Here is an 18,438-nt window from a genome sequence, read left to right as displayed (position 1 = left end):
GGCAGAAAAATAGTCAAAGCTGGGGAAAATATAGGGAAAACACGCTTTGAGAATGTTGTCTATAAGGTTAGAAGAAAATTATTATAAGTTAGTTTGGAGATGTGGAGATGGTATTCAACACCAGTCTGATTAAATCCAATAAACAAGGAATATTCAGTATTATGTTCAGTATTAGGTTCACATGTGGTGGGGGTGTAAATATGCACAATTTTTGGGGCAAAGGGCATAGCTGTCAACTTACAGATTTGAAAATAAGGGACCAGCAGCCTTGAAAATAAGCGACCAGCAGCCAAAATAAGGGACCTGCAGCCTCACCTGTTCCAGGCACTCCAGTCTTCCTGTCCTGCTGCAGTCTGGTCAAACTCATGCTGGTAGCTTCGAGAACACTGTCCAACCAACTTTGTAACCAGAGGTTCAACTGAATAGAATCTGAATCACATGCACCACAAGGCCTATGCAGCCTCAACTTAAGATGGCTCCCGGCCTGGCTTTGCACTGCAAAGTTTGCAGCAGCACGTGCAACAAAATGGCGTCCAGCATTCAAAAAACCCCTCAGCTTGCATTAACTAGCCAAACACAAGGCATGCAAGCTCCACCCCCCAGTCGTTCTTAGACTTCTTACTGGGTGAGCAACACAGCCAAGCAACACAGTTGGAGCCTCCCTCCTCCCTGGCCGGCAGGGAGGGAGGAAGAGGAGCTGCTTCCTTTGAAATTTAAGGGACATCATTTAAGGGACATTTAAGGGACATCCATCAATAAGGGACAGCAGCGGGGCATGGCGCTGGATTAAGGGACTGTCCCTTCAAATAAGGGACACTTGACAGCTATGGCAAAGGGTGTTTAAGGAGATAACAGAAATCACTGGGTTAAAGCTGACCAAAAGTCCAGAGGTAGCATTATTATCGATTTACAATGGGGTGGAAGGTTTGCAGTCTATGAAGGACTTGCTCACAAATGTATTGACAGCTGCACAAGTTATTATAGCTAGGAAGTGGAAGGGGCAAGGTGAATACAAAATGGAAGAATGGTATAAAGAGGTGTGGGATATAGCTATTAATGATAAATTGGCACGTGCTATTAAGGCAAGATGGGGAATATGCAGGAGAAGTGATTTTGAGGAGATATGGAAGGTGTTTGTAGATCTTGTACTGTCAAAGGGGTCAAACCATCGCAAGAGGTGTTGAAATTTTGGGAGGTTGGATAGTTACAATGGAATGGTCTCATGGGTGGGGTACACATTGTATTCTTATTTATTTATTATTATTACTTCATCAAAATAATAATAATTATTTTTTAAAGCCCTGTGTGGGCCACTGCCATGTTATACTTGAAAAAGCCACCCAACATACACTGAACAGGGAGCTGCAGGCCATCTTTAGAGTGTACCTGTATATGATACAGGCTTTCTATCTCCTGTTTGTTTCATTCATACACTCAAAGGTAGCAGTAGCAGTCCCTGGCTATTCCTCTTGAGCACCCAGCCATTCCCTTCTGTTGCTCCATCACCTCTCCTGGTCCCACAATTTAGCCTGCTTCCTCCGGTATATTGGAGGATGCTATTGCATCACCTGTGTTGAAGTGAGATTCAGTTGCCAGTCCAGTTGGATTTGGTACATGAAACTGGAAGGGGAAACTTCTTCTTCTTCTCCTTGCCTCAGGTAGCAACATGTCTTGAGCCGCTTCTGCATTCAAGATCTATGCTTGATAAATCTGACATGTGCACCTAAAAATGTGCCAAAGTTTATACAGGGGACACTGCCTGGTGATGGGTTTCCCTGAGAGAAGATTATTATTGAGGGATATGGCCAAATATGTGTGGTTCTGTGGATATTCCCTGCATCTAGGATTTTAGCCAAATAAAGGATATGCAACTGCAATAGCAAAGAAAGGCGTAGTGAAACCATGTGCAGATTCTACTAGTAGAGGTTGATTCCAGGATGGGGTGGAATGGCTTGTAAAAAATCCTGCACACAGGAAACTAGCATGTCTGAGATAAAGGTTTTAGGCTAGCCTTCTCCCTAATATACTTGCTTTCTTATGCAGGTATATAGGTATATATTGTAATTACCCTGCCCACCATCATTAGTGGTGCAGTTCCAGTTATGCATGTTTTAACTGGTCCTGGATTCAATTGAACTAGACAGCTTAGACAGTGACAGTAACTTTTCTATATCCTGTAGGAAAATAGTCAAGGAATACCTGTTTTCTTCTCCCTCCAGCAGTGACTTGTAGGTAGCTATTTCAATATCCAGTGCCAGCTTGTCATTCAGAAGTTCCTGATAGTTGCGTAGCATGCATACCAACTCATCTTTAGATCGGTGCAAGGAACTGTATAGATCGTCATATTTCTCTTGTGCATCCTTAAGGCTGCAGTCACCACGCTGCTCAGAATCACAAATGGCCAACTGTAGACATGCAACCTGCCAATTGGTAAAGGAAGAGATTCTACTTGCACTCAGGCACTGGCTCATTGAAAACTGACATTCATCCTTCAAAATCAAATTTCCACTTGTCGTCATCAGATTCATCTGAGAACTTTGAATTTTCAAGATATCGGGATGCACATGCTAAAAAAATCAGTGTATCTCTAGTGAAGGAAGTAAGAAGCTGTGGACCTTTGGATCTTGCTGGTCTACAACTTCCATCAACCCTGACAATTGCCATGTTGGCTAGAGATGGTGGGAGTTGGAGTTCAATGACATCTGGGGTGCCTCCTGTTCCACATACCTAAATTTGAATGAACCATGGAAGCCAGCATGCCATGTTTACTCAACGGTAGTGGGAATTAGGTTAATACTGTCTTGCATTCTTTGCATGCCCAGAAGAAGACCCCCCACCAACCCCAGGCAACACCCAGTCCAGCTAGGCAAAAACACTCCGGGAGAGTGCAAAGTAAGGCTGGTGTGGCCTGGGCAGATTTCCAAGTGTCAGATATAGAGGCCTAGAGGGCTGCATCTGCGGTTATAAAGCAATGCAATGAGTTTTGCATATATTACTGAGTTGCTGGACATCAGTAGCAAACCAAGATAAAGCTGATACCACACACATCCATGTATTACATCCTCTGAATTGGGGGCAAGCAGCTGACTTTAAACCATGCCCAACTATTCAGATATGACTCTTAAAAAACAAAAATCTTCATTTGTCCTGATTTTACTCCATTGAAACATTTTTGTACAAAAGGAAATGTGTGTATAAGACACCTGAGATAGCTTCCTGCTGGTAACAAGAGGTTGCTGTGGCAAATCCCCCCATCCCCCGCCCCAGACAGCAGATGTTTTCCCATGTTTACCTGCTTCTTGGTTTTTTCCAGTTCACACTGCAGTCTCTGTACCATCCGGTTGAGCTCTGCAATCTCTCGCTTGTTGATCTTCAGATCATTGCTAATTTGGCATCTTTGGTCCTGGAGTTCCTGGTACTAAATGCTCATAAAATAAGTAACTATGATGTACAAACATTATGCCATTAAATTGCTTTCCACAGACACGTCACATCTAATACCTAAAGATCCATTTCACACACACACAGCACAGTAATGCTGTTTTTCAGGAAGCAATGCCATCACCGATGCCACTGGTGTGCATTGTGGACCTCAGGAACTGTCAGGAAGAGTGTTTCCATTTCTGAGTAGTTCCATTCACTAAACCATGTATTATAAACTTGGTGTCCTTCCCCGTGTTGTTGGACTCCAGCCATCAACATATATGTTAGCTGCCAAAGACCAAGGGAAAGAAGAAGCTACAAACTGAAGGTGCCAATTGCACCTCTTTGGGGCATCAGTTCCACAACTTAGGGGCTGCCACAGAACATGTCCTCTCCCAGAGTGCCACCACCATCTCCAAACTTCTGAGAGCAGTGAAGCTACCAGGATCCCGGCTTCTGGCTGACCTTAACAGAAGTCATTGTAAGAGTTGAACAATTCCAGTAAAGTTCCTTCTTGTCACACATTCTAGTCTTGTATGGTTGTTATAACCCATGGGTAGACAAACTAAGGCCTGGGGTCTGGATCCGGCCCAATCGCCTTCTAAATCCGGCCCGCAGACGGTCCGGGAATCAGTGTGTTTTTACGTGAGTAGAATGTGTCCTTTTATTTAAAATGCATCTCTGGGTTATTTGTGGGGTATAGGAATTCGTTCATTCCCCCCCCAAAAAAAATATAGTCCAGCCCCCCACAAGGTCTGAGGGACAGTGGACCCCTGCTGAAAAAGTTTGTTCCGTACAAGACGTCAGTATGGATACTCACTCTGCTTCGGTACAAAGTATTCACTTCTTCTTTGCTCCTTCGTGCAATGCTCTGATACCAGGATTCAACATTCTGGAGGATGGCATTCATGTCCAGATCTCGATTGTTATCCATCTGCACCATGACTGAAGCCTGACACTGAATCTGATTTTCCAGCAAAGCAACCTCCTAAAGTTTGAATATCCAGTAAGTGTTCTCCATTCTTCACATTCCCGAACAGTTAAAAAAATAGTAATACTGATGTCATTTAGGATTTCTTACCTCCTTATGTACACACCTCAGGAATTCAGCCTCCCTCTTCATTGTGTCCACCTTGGCTTCCAGCTCCACCTTGTTCAAGAAAGCACAATCTACATCCTGCAAAGTGAAGACAGGAAACCTTCAGATGCTTTTGGCTCAAACACAGTCAAAGAAGTTATTGATATTCATTGGTATCTCTTGGGGTGTGCATGGGCTGTATATCTACCCTGATTTCCAAGGTGAATTGGGGTGGTTCAGGGAAGGTTGCGTGGCGAGTTCCCGCCTCCCCCCGATGAAATAAATACACATGACACAAGAATTCAGGTTAATGGGTCAAATTAGGCCACAACTTTATTGATTATAGGAATTGAACGGTATTGGCTTAGGCATTGGTCCTAGCTACTAACCGGCTAGAGGCCGGAAGGGTTAATCACCAGAGGGAGGTGTCCTGCTGAGGCACCGCATGGGGACGTGCCTGGGCCCACACCCCCTTAGGCTTAGGACAAGGCCACGCCCCCCGGAATCCTTTACCGGACTACCCTTGTTTGGGGGAAGGTGATGGCGCTCCTTCCCCCCTTCATTTGCATAACAATAGGACAGTACCCCTACCAATGCCTAACCACCAATACCGAAGAGTTGTGACGGTTTGCTGCGAGGTAGGCGAAAACCAAATGGCTGGAGCCAATCTGCCATTGGGGAAAATTCCTACCAGGCCCCTTGACAGCGACCAACCGTAGTTCATAGCACCGTCAGAGAACCTATCCTAACAGGGTGGGATAGGCGGGAAAACCGGGTCGGCTGCAGCAGCGGAGGAAAAGAGGAGGAGCCTCAGCTGCAGCAGGTTTAAATAGCCGAGGCCCCGCCCCCGGAGCCAGCCGATTGGCTGGCCCAGGGTATGACATGGGTGGGGATTCCCTTAGGTATTGCGGGGGCTGGAGCCAGCCCCCGTGAATGTGGGGAAGGGGCGTGCCGCCCGCAACCCCACCTCCTTGTTTATCGCGGAAGTGGCTTTCTCAGATTTCTGAGTTGGACTGTGCTTTTAACAAGGTTCAGAGATGCCCTAAGCTTCTCAGTAGCTCTGTGACCTCAGCTGTCTAAACAAAATGCAGAGCAGCTGATTCATTTACTGAGAAATGAAACACCAGCAGATCCATGCCATGTACTTAAACTACACATCCAATGCACACATTTAATGCTCATGAGCTCCTGTTAAGGGTGCTGTGCAGAGGAATCTACTGCCCACAATATTATTGGGGGGAAGTCATGTATCCTGGAGATTTGCCCCAAGATCCCATGACTCCTGAGAATTGTAATGGTTAAATGATGAGTCCCAGAGGTTCTCATATCCAGGGATGCTGTTACTGCCCCCTGAAGGCACAAGCAGCAGTCATTATTGCTCCTGCCACCATTGAGACAATGTCAGCAGAAAAGATCAGACAGTATCTGCAGGAAAGAGGAAGACTGGGGTTGGGTTGGGTCAATTATGAGGTAATGTTTGAACTTCATACAGTTCTGAGTTCAGTTCAAAATTATCCTGGAAATAAGTGGGGAAGTTTGTACATCAAAACTATCCCCACCTCCAACACACACCTTATGAGCTTTGGCTACATCAGAGAGAGAGAGAGAAAGAGGAGAGAGAGAGAGAGAGAGAGAGAGAGAGAGAGAGAGAGAGAGAGAGAGAGAGGGAAAGAAAGAAAGAAAGAAAGAAAGAAAGAAAGAAAGAAAGAAAGAAAGAAAGAAAGAAAGAAATGCAATGCATGGTTGAGACTCAAAACTTAACATACAGTGTTTCCAGAAAGCCTGTTTATTAAGCATTTATCCTGATACGTTTTCAGGGAGATTAGACAATGTTGACTGTTTAACTGTGCAACCAGAATTTGCCAATGTGTGGCTGAATCCCACCTGAAAATAGTGAATCACTCTGGAAGCACCCACAAATTCATTGAATCACACCGTGGTACCCCTAGCCAAGGGAGAATTTTTGAAAAATAAATCAGTGCAGGCTTATGGATGAAGTGGAGGTTCTAACCCATTTATGATTTTGATTATTCCTCTAAGGCAGGCAGAGGGAAAGGATGTGTTTTTCTCCTATGAAAAGAAAAGAGAATTTGCTTGCTGCATGAGCACAGATGAATGCAAATACAGATTTTGATGTACCTCTGCCTGCACCATCTTTGAGCATCAGCTGAGGTTAAAAGTATGCACACTCTCTTTTATGAAATGCCAGCATAAATCGCCCTACAGCAACCTGAATTTCTGACCTTCTTAAGCAGAACAAAATCATTCTCTACAGCCGTGCGCCGGTTGATTTCCTCCTCGTACCTGTTTGGAGACAGCAGAGAAAGAGGGTATGCCATGACTTGGGTGCTCAACACTGGAACCCCAAAGACTTGCAAATCTTCTGATGTGCACAGACTAAATTACATGGAAGTAAGAAGATCAAGGGACATGGGTGGCGCTGTGGTTAAACCACAGAGCCTAGGACTTGCCGTTCAAAAGGTCTGTGGTTCGAATCCCGGCGACGGGGTGAGCTCCCGTTGCTTGGTCCCTGCTCCTGACAACCTAGCAGTTTGAAAGCACTTCAAGTGCAAGCAGATAAATAGGTACCACTCTGGCGGGAAGGTAAACAGTGGTTTTGTACGCTGCTCTGGTTCACCAGAAGCGGCTTAGTCATGCTGGCCACATGACCCGGAAGCTGTACACTGGCTCTCTCGGCCAATAAAGCGAGATGAGCGCCGCAACCCCAGAGTCGGTCATGACTGGACCTAATGGTCAGGGGTCCCTTTACCTTTAAGAAGATCAAACCTATCCATTCTGAAGGAAATCAGCTCTGTGTGCTCACTGGAAGGACAGATCCTGAAGCTGAGGCTCCAATACTTTGGCCACCTCATGAGAAGAGAAGACTCCCTGGAAAAGACCCTGATGTTGGGAAAGATGGAGGACAGAAGGAGAAGGGGCGACAGAGGACGAGATGGCTGGACAGTGTTCTCGAAGCTACCAGCATGAGTTTGACCAAGCTGTGGGAGGCAGTGGAAGACAGGAGTGCCTGGTGTGCTCTGGTCCATGGGGTCATGAAGAGTTGGACATGACTAAACGACTAAACAACAACAGGGGCAGACAGCTGCATCCTATGTGCATGACATGTCTGGGGTCTTGCTCACTGCAATAGATGGGGAGGGAGCAAGCGAAAGGATAGCCATGGGGAAAGGGGAAAGTATGTGTGAGTGTGCTAACTCCACCACCCCACATGTCCCAAGATGTTTGTGTGTGCAGTGGGGAAAGCTCCTGTCCTCGTGGAGTCTCCTACATGCTTTCAGGTAAAGGTAAAGGTAAAGGGACCCCTGACCATTTGGTCCAGTCGTGGCCGACTCTGGGTTTGTGGCGCTAATCTCGCTTTATTGGCCAAGGGAGCCGATGTACAGCTTCTGGGTCATGTGGCCAGCATGACTAAGCCGCTTCTGGCGAGCCAGAGCAGAGCACGGAAACGCCGTTTACCTTCCCGCCGGAGCGGTACCTCTTTATCTACTTGCACTTTGACGTGCTTCCGAACTGCTAGGTTGGCAGGAGCAGGGACCGAGCAACGGGAGCTCACCCCGTCATGGGGATTCGAACCACCGGCCTTCTGATCAGCAAGTCCTAGGCTCTGTGGTTTAACCCACAGTGCCACCCACGTCCCTCCTACATGCTTTAGAATCCTTATTTTTTAATTTATTTATTTTTAATCTATGTAGCTCAAATATCAAAATAGAACTTCATGAGACAAGCGCACAAAAGCTAAACCAAACCAAGTGGAAGCCTGATTTCTGAAATGCACAAAAGTTCCATGAGTGCAGGAGTTCTCCCCATGGCAGAGTTCTCTCCAAAGGGAGACAGGGAATGGGTGGGGCTGGCACATTCATGCAAACACTCTCCTCCTCCCAGTCCAAATGCCTGAAAAGGGCTCCTGATCTCAATATAACTTAAAAGAGCACTAATATATGTGCTGCAACTCTAAATACAAGCAAGTGAGAGGACAGCCTGTGATTTCTTGATCTAATACACAGTCTGTCTTTTTATTCACCTGCCCACTTTTCCCCCCAGGAGCCAAGGACTCAGCATATGGTAAGGTTACCAGGTGTCCCTGTTTCCTGGGGACAGTCCCTGGATTTACAAATCAGTCCCCTGACAGAATCCATTGAATTCAACTGAAGTTGAAAAGTGTTGCCGGATTAATTGAAAAAAATCTGGTAACCTTAGAATATGGTCCTACAGCATCTTCTTTTAACAAACACACAGGCATGAATGTCTGCAAGGCAACCCCACGCTGACGTCATTAGGCTACTTCTCTATGAGGGTGGGCAGATCAGTCTGCGTCCGTTTCCATTCGACATTACATTTGTTTACCCATCAATACATCCTATTGTATTCTGAGGTTAACTAATCGTCAAGGTTTTTGGGGGGTGTTTTTTTTTTAAAAAAAGCTTCTCTCAAAAAATGGACTCTTATACAAAATTCAGCACAACGGATATTGTAAGTTTTAAACACATTGTGCATTTGCTTCTGTCTACATGGGGGTGGCGCTGTGGGTTAAACCACAGAGCCTAGGATTTGCAGATCAGAAGGCCGGCGGTTCGAATCCCCGCGACGGGGTGAGCTCCCATTGCTCGGTCCCTGCTCCTGCTAACCTAGCAGTTCGAAAGCACGTCAAAGTGCAAGTAGATAAATAGGTACCGCTCCGGCGGGAAGGTAAATGGCATTTCCATGCGCTGCTCTGGTTTGCCAGAAGCAGCTTAGTCATGCTGGCCACAAGACCCGGAAGCTGTACCCCGGCTCCCTCGGCCAATAAAGCGAGATGACCGCCGCAACTCCAGAGTCGGCCACGACTGGACCTAATGGTCAGGGGTCCCTTTACCTTTACCTTACATGTGCCAACCCTTGGTACTTTGCGCATGTTGAAAAAATACAATGGGTGGAATTCAACATTGTGTCAAAAATTTTCCATCTGTGCACACATTGCCGCTTGTCAGGTGGAACAATCCCCCTCCCCTCCTCCTGTTCTAGGGATTCTTTTTACACCCCCCAAGGCATTTTTTGGGGGGTCTACGCTGACAGGGTTAGTTAGGTGAACACTTCCCATTAGTTTAATGCACTTGCAATAATGAAATATTGTAAATTGCTATGCTTACAAGGGAACACCCTGTCTACATATTTATATCTGTAAAGAGTAGGATGCATTTTATTTTATTTTTTATTTATGTAGAGATTTCTCTCTCTCTCATCCTTCCATCCTACCCCTTCTAGCAGCTAGACCAACATACAGCAATTTTATTTTTATAATAATTTTTATTAATTTTTCATTAACAACATTCCAATTAATAACATATAAAATCATGCCACATCATGTCCCCCCCACCCTGAAAAAAGCCAATTATATATTCTGAATTAAATAATTTAATGGGACTTCACATGTTCTGGCTGATCCGGAGAAAATATTTTGTTTTTGTTCCTGCGTTTTCTCTGTTGTTTATTCCCAATATCATAGTTCTGATCTTAACCCCTTCTTATCATCACAGTCACTGCTATGGGACTTTTCCATCGTACTTGTTAAGTACAACGGACATGTTAACAACTTACAACAATTTTAAATCGCACGGATTTAGAGAAAACAGTTCAGCGCAGAGTTCACAAGGATCAAATTTACACAGCATCCCTATTTCTGCATCTATGCTGATCCAATATAAGAAAATATATAAAAGACAAATAGATTGTTCTTTCTCTTCTGCAAGTAAGCTTAAGTACACTTAAACTAAAGTGGCTCCTTTGGCACAATGGAACTTCATCAGCACATAGGAGAACCAGGTCCACAGATGATGCCATAGCTACAGCCTTTCACCTGGCAGTGAGTAATCTGGAGAGACCGGGGAATTATATCATAATGTTATTTATTGATTATAGCTTGGCTTTTAATACCATCCTCCTGGACATTCTTATTAAAAAGCTGTGACTGGATTAAAGCCTTTTTGAGGGATCGGACGCAAACAGTGAGGATTGGGTGTGTTACATCTACCTCCCTGAAGCTTAGCACTGGCATCCCACAGGTATGTATGTTAAGTCCCTACCTGTACTCATTGTACACATATGACTGCATATCATCTGATCCATCCACAGTAATTATTGAGTTTGCAGATGATACCACCATAATGGGCCTAATTGCAGGCGGAGATGAAACAGTGTACAGGGGGGAGGTTCAAAAAGTATCTAAATGGTGCTTAGAGAACAACTTGCACCTAAATATTAGTAAGACAAAGGACTTCCAGAGGAAGAGAGGGGAACCCGCCCCGTTGTATATCGAGGGGGGGGGGCTGTGTGGAGAGTGTCTCCTCCTTTAAATTCCTGGGAGTTTACCTTAGTGAAGACCTCACTTGGAAAATCAACATAACTCAGGTGGTCAGAAAGGCCCAACAGAGACTCCATTTCCTCAGGGTCTTGCGAAAGAATAATGTTAAACAACAACTGATTTTTTTTTTTACCGATCCACGATAGAAAGTGTCCTTTCATATTGTATCACAGTGTGGTATGCTGGCCTGACAGCCACGGACAGGAAGTCTTTACAGAGGGTGGTGAACACAGCACATGATATCAGGGTCTGTCCCTTGAGTCCACTAGATGACATCGCAAGGGATCGTTGCCTTAGGAGAGTGAGAAAAATTCTCAGGGATGACTCACACCCCGGCCATCACCTCTTTAATCTTCTACCCTCAGGCAGGAGATATAGAAGTATAATCAGTCATACCAACAGGCTAAAAAATAGCTTCTATTCATGGCCTGTTAGGCTGTTGAACGAAAAATAACATAGCGAAATTGACTTGCGAGGTGGTGTGTTGTTCGATAAGAGATTGAGTGTTTGGGGGGGGAGGCTCATTTAATTTCATTGTACACAGGCTATACGATAATAATAATAATAATAATTTATTATTTATACCCCGCCCATCTGGCTGGGCCTCCCCAGCCACTCTGGGCGGCTTCCATAAAAACCAAAAATACAGTAAAATATCACACGTTAAAAACTTCCCTGAACAGGGCTGCCTTAAGATGTCTTCTGAATGTCAGGTAGTTGTTTATCTCTTTGACATCTGCTGGAAGGGCGTTCCACAGGGCGGGCGCCACTACCGAGAAGGCCCTCTGCCTGGTTCCCTGTAGCTTTGCTTCTCGCAATGAGGGAACCGCCAGAAGGCCCTCGGCGCTGGACCTCAGCGTCCGGGCAGAATGATGGGGGTGGAGACGCTCCTTCAGGTATACTGGACCGAGGCCGTTTAGGGCTTTAAAGGTCAGCACCAACACTTTGAATTGTGCTCGGAAACGTACTGGGAGCCAATGTAGGTCTTTCAAGACCGGTGTTATATGGTCTCGGCGGCCGCCCCCAGTCACCAGTCTAGCTGCTGCATTCTGGATTAGTTGTAGTTTCCGAGTCACCTTCAAAGGTAGCCCCACGTAGAGCGCATTGCAGTAGTCCAAGCGGGAGATAACCAGAGCATGCACCACTCTGGCGAGACAGTCCGCAGGCAGATAGGGTCTCAGCCTACGTACCAGATGGAGCTGGTAAACAGCTGCCCTGGACACAGATTTGACCTGTGCCTCCATGGACAGCTGTGAGTCCAAAATGACTCCCAGGCTGCGCACCTGGTCCTTCAGGGACGATGACAATAAAGGTATTATTATTATTATTATTATTATTATTATTATTATTATTATTATATGACTGGGCATTGGCAATGCCTACCTGCATTTAAGCTCCTCTACGATCTGCTGTATGTTCTGCAGCTGTGGTTCCATTTGCTCCTTTTCCTTCTGCAAAAAGTCCAGCTGCTTGCGAAGGCCGCAGATGCATCTTGCAAAGAGGGAATCGAGATCTGTCCTAGCAGGTGGCATCTGCTCTTGCAGGACGTTCCATTTGGTTACCAACACCTTGTTCTTCTGCTCTAGACATCGGACCTGAAATCAAAGAAGGGAAAATCTGAAGTGCAAGGGGATGGAAGTAGGGATTGTAGGGCAGAGGGATAAGCCACACACAGTTATTTTGCATTAGTCTTCCAAATTGCACTGTGGGTAACAGTTAATCGCACATCAATGTATTCTTGCAGGACATCTTGCAGAAGAGGGCATCTGTCAGGAGATCCCTTCTGCATGGTGTCAGAACTGTGGCGACACCTTACTTTTGGAACTCCCTCTGTTGAATGGCAGGCAGGTGTCTCTACTGTTGCCATTTTGGCACCTGCTAAAGACATTGCTTTGTTTCAGCAAGCATACTAAATAAAAATGATGTACATGACAAAATGCAGCAGTCACCCTTCCACAGCAAGGTCACCACTGAAAAAATGTCTGCCCATAGAACCTAAAAGCAACATAAAATCAAATGTAAAAGTATGAAATAGAGGAACCTTTAGAAGAATATCTTTATAAGCGTTAATTAAAGACAAGAAAGACACTAAATTCAAGTGTCATAGTTGTGTTGTCAAGAGCATGTTGAGGTAAAATACTCCAGTTCCTATATTGTCATGGATTATGAATGGGTTACCTTTGGCAAGTCATTCTATTTCAGCCTCAGCTGCAGCACTTAAGAAAAGCTGTATCTATCTCAGGCATAGGCAAACTCGGCCCTCCAGATGTTTTGGGACTACAACTCCGATCATCCCTGACCACTGGTCCTGTTAGCTAAGGATGGTGGGAGTTGTAGTCCCAAAACATCTGGAGGGCTGAGTTTGCCTATGCCTGATCTAGCTGTCTATCTAACATCCATTCTCCCACCATCTGTCTTTCAATACACCCACCCACACCAGTTTTGCAGATTTCTCAGAAAATGAATAGATTTATTTATGGTGGCCTCTCCTTCACTGAAGGCTTTTCAACAGAGGTTGGGATTCTTTAGCTTTATTTCCTACATTGCAAGTTGAGGTTGGACCAGACGACCCTTATGGTCTCTTCGAAATCTACAGTTCTATGATTATTGGTGCAGTTAGTGCAACAGTCTCAGAAAGACTTGTGGGTCAAAGGATGACACTCCTTCTTTAATATTGTCAGAATAGTGTGTTGCATCTGTCTTTAAATATAGACACCCATCTATTTACCCCTATACACAGCTCTTTTCTTTTTACCTTTTCTCTCTCTCCCACATATTATTTGCCACATTGCTCTTATAGATGTGCGCAGCATGTGTACTTTGAAAAGTAATTGCAGTGGCATAGCTGCATGTTGTGACGTTGTACAAAGGCTTACAGCTGAAAATCTATAAGAACAGTGTGGAGATTATATTCAGCTGTCCAACTTTGTCAGCCCAAAGGATGGGTGAATCTTACAATTTCAACTTCTCTGTTTCTCCTTTTTCCAATGTTAAGTCAATTCTCCATATCTGCAATCAGTTTGCATTGGAGGGGAGTCCTCAAGAAAACCCACCTGCGTGTTAGTGTAAAGGTATCCTAATATGCACATTTTTGTATGCAATTTTGCCTAAGCTACACATTTCAGCAGTGGTTTTCCCCAATGCAATGCATTTTGTATGCTATTTTCACTAATACATGCAATACTTAACCCAGAATGTGCTTTTTTGTACACATGGCTGGAGAATGGCACTGCAAAATTTGAAGGAATACAACTTTCAAAGGGTGGCTGTGTTTTGGTTCGCTGTTTATTTTGGAAAGTGCAAATTAGGCAGACTCACTTTTCATGGGTGAATTTCATGGGTGAATATCTACCTATGGGTGAATTGAACTGAATCCCCCCCCCAATCCACACTCACTCCCCATATCATGCCTTTACCTAGTAGCCACTTTATTATTCTATCTATATCTATCATCTATCTATCTATCTATCATCTATCTATCATCTATCTATCATCTATCTATATCTATCTATCATCTATCTATCTATCTATCATCTATCTATCTATCTATCTATCTATCTATCTATCTATCTATCTAATCTATCATCTATCTATCATCTATCTATATCTATCTATCTATCATCTATCTATCTATCTATCTATCTATCTATCTATCATCTATCTATCATCTATCTATCTATCTATCTATCTATCTATCTATCATCTATCATCTATCTATATCTATCTATCTATCTATCATCTATCTATCTATCTATCTATCTATCTATCTATCTATCTATCATCTATCATCTATCTATCTATCTATCATCTATCTATCTATCTATCTATCTATCTATCTATCTATCTAATCTATCATCTATCTATCATCTATCTATCTGTCTATCTAATCTATCATCTATCTATCTATCATCTATCTATCTATCTCTCTATCTATCATCTATATCTATCTATCTATCATCTATCTACCTATCATCATCTATCTATCATCTAATGCTTGCACTTTTGAACTGCCCATCATTGTGTGGAATTGCATCAACTGTCTAAATAATTCACAAAGGACATTTTCTTTTGACTTCTATACCTGAAGTGTCCACCAGATTACATATTATGGTGAACTGGGACAGTCCTGACCATTTCAAGGAATCAATCTGGAGGAATTGGAGGTAAAAGAAAAGAGCTTTTCCACGATTAGCAAAATTACTCATGGCTTCACCACATTTGACAATGGTAGAGTCTACTGTAACAATAGCACCAACCCAACATCAGCAAAATACTGCAAGAATTCTGCTTCAGGATTCTCTAACAGGTATCAGCTGCCACACTTAGAAATTTTTTTTAAAAAAAAAGTATGAACACAATTTACTTTTAAAAATGCAGTATGGTCAGTTTTATTTTAGACTTTGTTCACTTTGGTGCACATGGTACATTAGCATTCAGGATATTTGGCATTTATTCAACATTTGACATGATAAAAGTTGACAACTAATATGCAACTACACTATTCGTAGCTGAATCTTGCAGTCATTTTGTATCAAAATTAATAAATACTGAAGTGAGCAAAATAACAGACCCCTGTCCCCTTCCCCATATACACACACCATACCTCAAAGAGCTCTGGCATAAAATTGCTTCAGATCAAAATTTCCAAAGCATTTCTCTCATGTGCAAACTTTGTGATATCTGAACACATACCAAGCACCTGCTCTTGGAATGAATCCTCCCACCACATGTTGCATTGGGTCATCTACCCACTACTGCCCCATAGAAAGAAACCTCATTTGCCACTTCCTACTTCATGAGTGAATGAGTGAATGATTGAATGAATGACTAGTCATTCATACTCTGACCTGATCAATGAAGCAAGCAAACTGGTTGTTGAGAGATTTCATCTGTTCCTTCTCTTTAGTGCGTATTTTCTGGATCTCAGGGTCAACTCCTATACAGAGTGGTTTTAGGAGGCGTTCGTTGATGCTGACTTCATGGAAATGGTCATTTTGACCACTGCCAGCATAATTTCTGAGCTCAACGTAGCTTCTTGGAATGCCACAATAGCTCTGACCACCATAGGTAATGTGATGTCCAACACCAAGACCTCCATAGCCCCCAATCTGGTAGCCTCCAACGCAAGAAATTCTTCTGATTCCACCTATGGTTGAGAGACTCCTGGTGCTATAGCCACCAATTCCACTTCTTCCACCAGGCTGGGATATAGAAGATGCACTCAGTCTACATCTGCTTAGACCACATATGTCAGAGGCAGAAGAGAACCTTCTTCTTCCATGGATGGAGTTTGCCATGTACAGTTGTCGGCTCATGCCCAAGCCGTGTAAGACAATGTCGGTGCAGCAGAAAAGCAAGAAAGGGTCCCCTCTAATATGACACTCTCAAGCTTCTGCTTTATATCTGTTTGCAATATATGGGCTTGGTTAATTCAGAAAAAAAGTAATATGAGGCCTTCCTTTGGGTTTGGTTTTTGCCTGCCAGCAGTTAAAACACCATTGCAAAACAGCAAAGTAAACATAAATTCCCCAGCGAAATGCTAAGGGGGATCTATTTAAAATGCTTCGTTTGCAAAGCTGCTGCACAAGAAATTATGCATTTTAGGAACTCTCTGAATTAATTATAGTTTAGCAAATTTATTCTAGGTTTGGTAATTCCAATACTAACTTGCTGGAACAGCCTTGCTAGGTGGCTTGCTATAAGGGCTACATCTCGTGGCTCCCAATTTAATAAGAGCATAAAAATTATGTGATGCCAATTGCTTATTTACATTTAGACGCCTCTCAGTTGTAATATTAACAGGTAGCATGGCCTGTTCTGTTAGCAATGCCATTCTGTTAGAGTTGCTACCACCCAAATACAAATTAACCAAGATGTTTGAGTCACTGTCTTTCAGCCTAACTGACCATCACAGGGTTGCCATAAGCAACATATAAGGGAGAGAACTAAGGGAACTACCCTGGGGAATGGTGGGTTAGAAATGTGATAAAAATGAATTACAATCACATTTGAAGGCAATTGGGGCTGCCACCTTACTGAAGCTAAGCTGGTCTGGGGGTCTGGTGTGTGCCTGGATGGGAAACCACCTAAGTATCCCACATGCAGCATCTTCCAATGATGTCAGGAATGTGGGCCCCCGGAGTGCAGGGGAAGAGTCAGACTCAAAGACTGAAGTTAGTGAACAAGCAACTGACTCTGCAGATGAGAGCTGGCTGACAGAGTCGAGAAAGGGCAGCTTGACTCCCCTTCCCGGGGAAGACCCTTTTAGCTCTCAAGAAGAGGAAGAGTTGGAATGCGTCCAGAGCATTGCTAGGCAATCAGCAGATAAGCAGAGGTCTGAGACTGTGTCAAGTGGAAGTGGGGAGGGTGGAGGCTAGCCTCTCAGGCCCCATTCAAGGAGACTGGATAAGATCAGAGGACAACAGAAAGGCAAGAGGGGAAAGGCAGGAGATTGGCGTCCTTCCTGCTGTGGGAGGGGTGAAGATTCAGACTGACCAACTATTGTCAATGTGAGCAGGCAAGAAGCCATGCTCTGCATGTGGGTTTGGTTTTTTTGTAAATAAACGTACAAAAAACTGCCAGTAAGTCATTACTTCTTATTGAGGCTTGCTTGCCTGCCACATGATGGGTGGAAGGTGGGAAATATATGTAATCAGTAAATATCCCCCTGACTCTTCTAATAAATTGGGATGTAACTAGAAATAAGTACCCTCATCTAGAACCTCGCATACACATAGAACTCCTCTAAGTGTGGGCTTGCCCATTTATGCCCATTCATGGAGAGGGCAACTATGTATGTACACCCTTGCTCTCAGAGCTGCTCTTTCACGTGGCATTGATGATGAAGCCTTTGTGAGCAGGAGAGCTCCAAGCTGCTGCTAGAAGTGAGTTGGATGGAAGTGAGGATGTTGGTTGCTGTTGTGATGTTGCACCCAATATTATTGCTAGGTGACATTGTGGGCGGGTTCTGCTTCCACTCAGGATCTGACTGATGACCAGAGCAGAATGCAACATCCAGCCTTTCCTTGCAAGCCATGGCTTGGCTTTCTTGCTCAAGTCGATTGGATTGATTCACTTTGAGATGCAGATGTGCAACCATTTCCCCTGAGCAAATTTGCCAGTACTTGAGGGCTTTCTTCCAAATTTTTGAATGAGTCACCTGCGGAGCGATCCTCAAATTTTTTGCTCTATAAGACGCACCAGACCACAAGAAGCGCCTAGTTTTTGGAGGAGGAAAACAAGGTGTTTCCTGCTTGGCAGGGGGTTGGACTCGATGGCCCTTGTGGTCTTTTCCAACTCTATGATTTTATGATTCTATGATTCTAAGAAAAAAAATATTCTGAATCTCAGAAGCCAGAACAGCAAGAGGGATCGCTGCGCAGTGAAAGCAGCAATCCCTCTTCCTGTTCTGGCTTCTGGGATAGCTGCGCAGCCTGCATTCGCTCCATAAGACACACACACATTTCTTATAGAGTCTTACAGAGCAAAAAATACAGTAATTCTAACTTTTGCTTTAGGTGAAAAGCAACATTTTAGGTGAAATTCTACTAGCGCTCAAATTATTTGGGTGAGTGAATGG

General features: G+C 44.0%; 1 protein-coding gene across 1 annotated transcript; it reads right to left on the bottom strand.

The window, feature by feature from the left end:
• Nucleotides 1-2,111: 2,111 nt before the first annotated feature.
• Nucleotides 2,112-16,692, bottom strand: LOC128409638 (keratin, type II cytoskeletal 72-like). Its single transcript, XM_053380203.1, has 9 exons — nt 16,630-16,692; nt 15,922-16,060; nt 15,707-15,834; nt 12,243-12,454; nt 6,745-6,805; nt 4,505-4,600; nt 4,244-4,411; nt 3,293-3,418; nt 2,112-2,420 (listed from the first exon to the last, which is right to left on the bottom strand). Exons 1-9 carry the CDS (start codon nt 16,690-16,692, stop codon nt 2,112-2,114), a joined length of 1,302 nt encoding a protein of 433 aa, XP_053236178.1.
• Nucleotides 16,693-18,438: the final 1,746 nt, after the last annotated feature.

The sequence above is a fragment of the Podarcis raffonei genome, chromosome 2, assembly GCF_027172205.1.
Source record: "Podarcis raffonei isolate rPodRaf1 chromosome 2, rPodRaf1.pri, whole genome shotgun sequence".
Lineage (NCBI taxonomy): Eukaryota > Metazoa > Chordata > Lepidosauria > Squamata > Lacertidae > Podarcis > Podarcis raffonei.
This window is presented reverse-complemented; position numbering and strand designations above follow the sequence as displayed.

Bases quoted from the DNA above. Each gene is read 5' to 3' on its own strand.
- LOC128409638 (XM_053380203.1), bottom strand. From the start codon at position 16,692: ATGGCATTGCTAACAGAACAGGCCATGCTACCTGTTAATATTACAACT. The intron at 16,061-16,629 runs GTAAATAAGCAA...TCTATATCCCAG, and splicing joins CAACTGAGAGGCGTCTAAAT to CCTGGTGGAAGAAGTGGAAT. The intron at 2,421-3,292 runs GTAAACATGGGA...ACCAATTGGCAG, and splicing joins TGGAAAAAACCAAGAAGCAG to GTTGCATGTCTACAGTTGGC.